This window comes from Lethenteron reissneri, chromosome 16 (genome assembly GCF_015708825.2).
Source record: "Lethenteron reissneri isolate LAM-NWPU_2019-01 chromosome 16, ASM1570882v1, whole genome shotgun sequence".
In the NCBI taxonomy this organism is placed as follows: Eukaryota; Metazoa; Chordata; class Hyperoartia; order Petromyzontiformes; family Petromyzontidae; genus Lethenteron; species Lethenteron reissneri.
The window spans coordinates 15,016,414-15,024,396 of record NC_083794.1 but is presented as its reverse complement, the minus strand read 5'-3'; the positions used below and the strand labels follow the sequence as shown (position 1 = coordinate 15,024,396).

At 57.4% G+C, this 7,983-nt stretch overlaps 1 protein-coding gene across 1 annotated transcript in view; it reads right to left on the bottom strand.

Moving 5' to 3' along the window:
• Positions 1 to 3,503: 3,503 nt before the first annotated feature.
• The window catches only part of LOC133343114 (rho guanine nucleotide exchange factor 17-like), a 68,441-nt gene continuing 63,961 nt past the window's right edge, over positions 3,504 to 7,983 (bottom strand). The window contains exon 23 of the mRNA XM_061552620.1: positions 3,504 to 7,772. Coding sequence (XP_061408604.1) covers positions 7,516 to 7,772 — 257 coding nt within the window. The 3' untranslated portion in view covers positions 3,504 to 7,515. The remainder of the gene's footprint in view (positions 7,773 to 7,983) is intronic.

Here is a 7,983-nt window from a genome sequence, read left to right as displayed (position 1 = left end):
TGGCACACACTGCACGAGGTCGTCATTCGAGGCTGAGTTGACCTACGGGAGGCCCAGGACCGGTTCAGATAATCGTCACCGGTGATGGCCGTGAGCGGAATGGACCTCGGTTTGCCGAGTTGGAAGCACAGCGTGCTAACCACCGCACCACCGCTCCCCACCCATAGTACCGACATTGTACACACTGGCGCATGATGACGTCTCTCAGGGGTGGGGGGGGGGGGATTCCACCACAACCGCGCGCCTTTTATTCCCGTCCCAGGGTGAGGCTGGCGCCACTTGCCTGCGTGTCGCCCTCGTGGCCCAACGCCCCAAGCTTCTCTTTCCTCCCTCTCGCAACCACGAGAGGTCCCCAGCGCAACCATCAACTCCTCGATACAATAACAATAATAATAAAATAATCCCGCTCCCCTGGATCTCCTGGCAGCCCGCGCTCTCACGAATTGCGCTGAGGAATTCGCAGTCGAGTAAGTCCTCGTTTAACGCAGTAGATGCGTTCCTGAAAAGTGCCGCGTTCAGCGAAAAACGCTTTAAGCGAAAAAAATTCCCCAAAAATAATGTAGTGGTGAAGTTTGGCGACAACTACGACAAGTACGACGCACACACAGCGAGACGACGGGACAAGTAACTGAGGGAACGCAGATTGTGTCGCACCGCTCAGCCGCGCTGCTCCAAAAAGTACTTCGTCGTCAGCCGCTCAGAAACCGCGTTATAACGGAGCACGTCCCGTATTGTGCGGCAAGTGTTCCTGAATGGAAGAAACACGTTATAGGGGCCGTCCATAATTGACGTCACGCGATTTTGGACAATTTTTGACCCCCCCCACCCTCGTCACACAGCGTCACGAAAAGTCAGACCCCCCCCCCCTGAAATATGACGTCACATAGCTCTGCCCCCCCCCCCAAAATAAAACATGCTTCAAATCGCTTTAAACTATTGTCATTGTAGTGCGTATTTAATGTAGCGCTGCACTCTGATGTTGTAGGAGAAAACATTGATTAAAAAGTCTATTTAATTAAGTGTTGTCTATATTCATTTAAAGTTGCGCATTTTGATGTGACGTCACATTTCTCACCCCCCCCCCCCCTTAGGTGCGTGACGTCATTTATGGACGGCCCCATAGCGAAAATGCGTAATCGCGTGGACACCGCTTGTTGAACGAGGACTCGCCGTCATGTATCCTCACCTCGTCCTTTGCCTCCTTCCAGTCCGTTCCCGTCCCTCAGTCGCTGAAATTGGGAGTGAGTCCGCTACTAAAAACATCCGTCACTCCGATCGCCCCGAAAACTTCCGCGCCACCACCACTCCATCAACCATCTCCAAACTTCTCGAGTGACTCGCCCATCATCTCTCCCTCCGGGGGGTCAACACGATTGGCACCACTTTGGTGGTTTGACCCGGTGGGATATGCTTGGGATGTCCACCTGTCCCGCTACAGTTCGGGAATTGTCATCCGTGTTCGGGTGGCAGCAGCGAGAGATTTGGTCCCGAGACCTGGCACGCGGTGCCCTTGCTGTGTCGACACGACACCCAGAGCCGACCGCGAACATCGTCTCGCTTGTGTCGGCAGCGGAGAAGGTGGCCACCCAAATTGGCTCCCCTCCAGTGGGGGATCCAGGGGGTGGGGGCTGGAGGCGATCGCCCCCTAACCCCCCCCCCCTCCGACCACAGGGAAGCCTCTGCGGCAATTTTCTTGACACATTTTCAGAGGGGGAGTGGGGGGCACTTTCGCCGATGATGCATCAGCAGCTGGGAAAGGCAACAGCGGCTATTCCTATGAATACTCACCCCCGCCACAGGAATGTGTAATTTCCACCCACCGACTCTGCAGGGCCGTACATGTCAGAGGAGCACCGATGCCCCATTGCTGATTTAAGCAGCAGGAGATAATTGACGCAACGACGACACCAACAAACCACGCACACTCTCACGACGATTACCATCCTTTAATTCGTCACTTCTCATCCGATATTCCGTCTCGTTGAGTGCAATACGTGGGGAGCTGCGCGCAGGCAACTCGGAAGAAAGGGGGGGGGGGAGCCGGTGAGCTTAAAGGGCCTCTCCTGCGCTCGCTCTCCCTTGTACACACACACATACACAGTACATACCACTTACACATACACAGTACATACCACTTACACATACACGTGTGCGTGGTGCGTGCGGTGCTGGCCACCCACCCCCTCGTGTGCCGTACCGGCCTTCATAGGTGCTCGCTAACGGCACTTGCCCCAAAAATATGTTAAGGCTATACGGGAATCTTTGTCTTAGTGTGTCAAGCATTGCGACGTACTATGGCGTCCGCGTGACAGTCACGTGCGTCGGAGGTGCTAATTGGATGATAATTGGTTCGGCGTCATCATCGACTCGACGACTCGTCCGGGTCGTCGTGAGCAGCCTCGATATTATAGTGAAGAGGGTTCGCACTGGAGCGTGTGTACTACAACAGTGTGTGTGTCTGTGCGTGTGTACTACAACAGTGTGTGTGTGTCTGCGTGTGTGTCTGTGCGTGTTTATTGCAACGGTGTGTGTGTGTCTGCGTGTGTGTCTGTGCGTGTGTACTGCAACGGTGTGTGTGTCTGTGTGTGTCTGTGCGTGTGTACTACAACGGTGTGTGTGTCTGTGCGTGTGTCTGTGCGTGCTTACTACAACGGTGTGTGTGTCTGTGTGTCTGTGCGTGTGTACTACAACGGTGTGTGTGTCTGTGTGAGAATCCGGCGACCCGAGTTCGATTTACACACACGACTAACATCAGTGACGATTATCCGAACCGGTCACGGGCCTCCCCTAGGTTGACTCAGCCTTAAATCAGTCACCTGGTGCGGTGTAAATATCATCACAAGGGAGACAAAGGCGGCCGAGCGTGGTGCTGGCCACCCACACCATCGTGTGCCGTCCCGGCCTTCATTGGTGCTCGCTAACAGCACTTGCCCCGACAGTCTGTTACAGGCTATGCGAGCGGGGGGTCTGTATCTTTGTTGGATATGTGCGAATATGTACGTGTGTGCGTATCCGTTTGTGCGTGCGTGTCCGTGCGTGTGTGTGCGTGTCCGTGCGTGCAACGCAATGGCGCAGTTTTTCGCTCACTGCGCCTACGAACCCAGCGAGCTGGTTTCACTTCCCGGGTAACATCAGCGGTACGTACAAACCGTGTCTGTTATAACAGGCCTCCCCCTAGGTCCACTCAGCGTTAATCGAGTGCCTGATGCAGTGTGTAAACATCATCACTGGGGAGACAAATGCGGCCGGGCGCGTTATTGTAGCCACACCGATCCGTCGTGTACCGTGCCGGCTTCCATCGGTGCTTCGCTAACAACACTTGCCCCAATAGCGTGTAAGGCTATACGGGGGGGGGGGGTCTTTGTCTTTAGCTATGTGCGTTCTATGTACAAATGTCGGTGCATCTTCTCCCCGTGAATCCTGTCCTCACCCCCACCCCCCTCGGCGTGGGAGGGTAGCGGAGTCGGGAACGGTGGCATTTACACGTCTCGCTAATTGTCGAATGTACAAAATGTACAGGCGCGTATTTACACAAAGCTGCAGGCGACGTGGCGATGGTGCAGCCGTTGTCAGAGGTGATGGGGGATGATGGTGATGATGGTGGTTGGTGGTGATGGTGGGTAATGGTGATGATGGTGGTTGGTGGTGATGGGGGGTAATGGTGATGATGGTGGTTGGTGGTGGTGGGGGGTGATGGTGGTGGTTGGTGGTGATGGGGGATGATAGTGATGATGGTGGATGGTGGTGATGGGGGATGATGGTGATGATGGTGGATGGTGGTGATGGGGGATAATGGTGATGATGGTGGTTGGTGGTGGTGGTGATGACGTGTCGATGATGACGGTTGCCATTATAGTTGCGGTGCAGGCGGTGGTGACGATAACTGTGACCATGGCTGCGGTGCTGGTGACGATTTGTTGGTGGCAAAAATTAGGAAAGTGTCAAGGGTTGTGGTAGTGATGGCGGTAGTGATGGAGACGGTGGTAGTTGTGGAGATAGTGGTAGTGATGGCGGTAGTGATGGAGGTGGTGGTATTTATGGTGGTAGTGATGGTGGTAGTGATAGTGATGGTGGTAGTGATGGTGGTAGTGAGAGTGATGGTGGTAGTGATAGTGGTAGTGATGGTGGTAGTGATGGAGGTGGTGGTATTTATGGTGGTAGTGATGGTGGTAGTGATGGTGCTAGTGATGGTAGTAGTGGTGGTAGTGAGAGTGATGGTGGTAGTGATGGTGGTAGTGATGGAGATGGTGGTCGGGGTTCGAGAACTCAGGGACAACCACGAGCCTCTGCCCAGGGCGTCTCTAAAAAGGAAGATCTGATGAGGATGACGTCTATGCTGATGATGACGATGTTCATACTGCTGATGATGACCGTGATTATTGACGTTGAAGATGATGGTGCTGTTGATGACGATGATGATGCTGACACTGATAATGATAAAGACGATTACGTTCACGATGATGGCGCTTTCGCTGATCGTGATATTGGTAATGACGCTGCGACTGATGAAATTATTGTTGATGATGACATTGTTGATGAAGTTGTTGATGGTGAAGCTGTTGATGATGACCATGAGAAGAGGGGGATGATGATCGTGGAGACCGTGGGGGGTGAACCGAGGTGGGGGGGGCGGGGCGGGGGGGCTGTTATGGATGTGAGGGATGAGGGGAGGGGCCGATCGCGCTCGCAGTTGAACGATGACAGCGCCAATCACGCCAACGGCGCGATCACAACAAACGAACCACGTGACCATCACGCACTCCCAACCCGTCCCAAAGGGCTGTCAACATCACAGCCGATAACATCACCGCAGCACGACCCACATCACCCCACGTCACCTCGCCCCCACCGCCCATCCTTTGCCCCACACCCCCCTCCCTCTCTCCAAGCCCGCGCCTCTGCTCGCCTCGGACCCCGTCGCGGTGTCCAACCGAGACCCTGGGCGCTCCTGAGCGCGGGCGCGTTGTGCAAAGCCTCTGCGGGTGGCGCAATGTGTCCTCTATTGACAATACAGCAGCAGCAGCAGCGGTGGTGTTACCACACCGCGGCCCATCACACCCCCCCCCCACTCTCCCTCCATCTCTCCAAGGGGGAGACGTGACCCCACGCACGGGGTCCGCCTCGAGCCAACGGGGGACCCTTCATCCTTCAGCGCAAGGTACCCCCCGCCCCTACACTCCTCCTCCTACCCCTTTCAGCGCACGGGATCTCTCGTCCCGAGGGGCCCTCCTCCATTCGACACGTGTCACCCAGCCCACGGGGGCCCAAACTACAAGGAGTCTCCCACCCACAGGGTCTCGAGTCTATGGGTCTCCGTGCGAGTCTATGGGTCTCTATGTAAGTCTATGGGTCTCTATGTAAGCCTATGGGTCTCTATGCAAGTCTATGGATCTCTATGTGAGTCGATGTGCGTTTCAGCATGACTGTGGTGGAACACAATCCATCACTGATGTCACCGATCGTTGCCCAACACCGCGCACTTTCGCGGGAGGCACAAATGGACTCCATCGGATGGCTTCTCCAAACCCTCTAAACTCGCAGCTGTATCCTCGCTCCGTTGTTTTTCAACCGTGGAGTCATCCACCAGGATATATGGACTTCTCCTACCGAGGGGAAGTCCTCAGGGAAGATGGAGGGACACTGACAGGGCAGACCCTAGGGGTCGCGTGTCTACTGTGTGACAGCAGCAGCAGCAGGAGCAGCAGGAGCTGCGGAGATCTTCTGGAGGAGGCTCGGGTCACACACCCATCCGGGACTCGGAGTCCGTGCTCGCAAGGCAGTGGGGATCGGTTTGTACCAAAATCCGGTTCCGGTGTCACTGCATTGAACTGAACCGTCCGTACACCGCACCGTCTCGCAACCGCGAGGCGGCTGAGCAATCCGTCAGGGTTGAGTCTGCAGGGGACAGTGTGGCGGCTCTACCTGCGGAGGCCGTGAAGCCCTGGCGAGCTGCGGTGGCATCACCGGCCGCCATCTTGCGTAGCTGTGGCTGCGACCGGACACTTCTCACTCCAAACAGCCCCGCGTCTATCTTTAGGGGGTGACCTCTTCCCCTCCGCCCTAAATTTAGACGAAGAGAAGCGATGCCTCTAGACGCCAAACGTGAACCTCGCTCGGGGTGGAAGCCGCTGCTTCAAGGCGCCCTCAGATTTGGCATCGTCACGCAGCACGTTCACGACGTGGGGCCGTGAGAGGCGTGACGGCGGCGTGCAGAGGCCTTCATCCAGCAGTGGATTGACCGTGGCTGACGGCGATGACGGTGACCCGCGGCTTCGTCTAGCCCAGAGCGGTACCCATCGTGTCGACTCGGACGGCTTGGGGGGGGCGGGCAGGATATATCGTCGCAAGAAGAATGGAAAACCACAACCGAAGACGAACGGTGATGAGCGTGGAAACCTCGGGGAGGATAGAGACTGGGGTGGCCGCCTATCTGGGAACCGGCCTCGGTTTTCGGGTGGCAGGAATTTATTTGTCCCAAGGTGCGGTGCTAATTGTGCAGAACTTTAACGGACCAAGTGCCGACTGAGAACTAAATACGGGTTTGGTCTACAGCGGAAATGCAGGTGGACCCCAGTGGAGACCGAGGGGCAGGGCCCAGGAAGCAGTGGACAGCAGTGAGGGACAGCAGTGAGTGGAGGGGTAGGAAGGCAGCAGACCCAGAGAGCCGCTGAGCCTGTGGGTGGGTGTTCCCTATGGCTCCCAGGTCTCCCTGACAATAGACAGATGGCAGACCTCACTGGCCTCTCACCTGGGTCAAACACCGGCATCAGGCACACAAGGAGCATCGCCATCAGGTTCGCCAAATCAGCGGACCACGTGGGATGTTTCCTGCAATCTGGAGTCACTTGCCTGTGATCCAAACCCACCCGGGGGCCCACCCTGCGTTAGACCACGCGTTCAGGGGCCCACCTGTGCAGTGGAGGCCACATTAAGGGGCCCCACCACATGTCCACGAGCCACACTGTGTAGACGCTACTCACCCAAGCAGCCCTCCCTGCATGGAGGCCACATGTCCAGGGCCTGTCAAATGGCCCAGGAGCCCACCCTGTGGCCTGGAGGCCCCACCACGTGCTCAGGGTCCACCCTGTGTGGACCACACCGAGCCCGGGGGCCCACGATGTGTAGTGGAAGCCACGTGGCAGGGGCCCACCCTGTACGAAGGCCACCCACCCCAGGAGCAAACTCAGTACGAGGACGCGTACCCAGGACCTACTGCGTACAAAGCACCCCACCCTGTTCAGTAAACACGTGTCCGAGGGCCCACCCTGTATGCTCGAGGCTCACTCAATGCAAAGGCCACTTGCCTAAGGCCCGCCACTTGCATGGAGATTTCTTGTCCGAGCACCCACCCTGTGCTGAGGCCACGTGTCCCAGGGGCGCCACCACCACGTGTCCCATGGGCCCACTCAGTGTGGCGGCCACGTGCGCAGGACCCACCACACGTCCAAGGGCCCACCCTGCACACTGGAGGCCACGTGTCCCAGGGGCCCACCCGGTGTCGACCCAGGGCCTGGCTCAGACCCTCCACAGCAGCAGGTGGTTGGTGCTGTCGTCCCTCCCCGCGGCATCGTCTCCGCCGGGGCTCGGTGACCCTGTGAACTCCTCGTAGCCGTCCCCGCCGCTGATGACCAGCAGTGCCCCGGGGCCCCCCGCGTGGCCCCCCGCGGGCCCCGCGCCCCCCAGGACCCCCGGCAAGCCGCTCGAGCGCAACCGCTTCCCCGAGTCGCGACGCGGCGCCTTTGGGGTTTGGTCGGGGGCCCCCACGGGGCCTCCTGCACAGGGGGGAGGGGGGTAGGGGGAGAAGAGGAGGGGAGAGGGAAAGGGAGGGAGGAGCATAACAGCCACTGATGTTAGCCGTGAGTGGGAATCGAACCTGGTTCATTTGTAGCGCAGTGGGCGAACCACTTAAACGTATGCATCTTCTTCTTCTATCGTACGGCCGATATAGATGAAAAGCAACAACGACACTTTCAGATTCAGGTG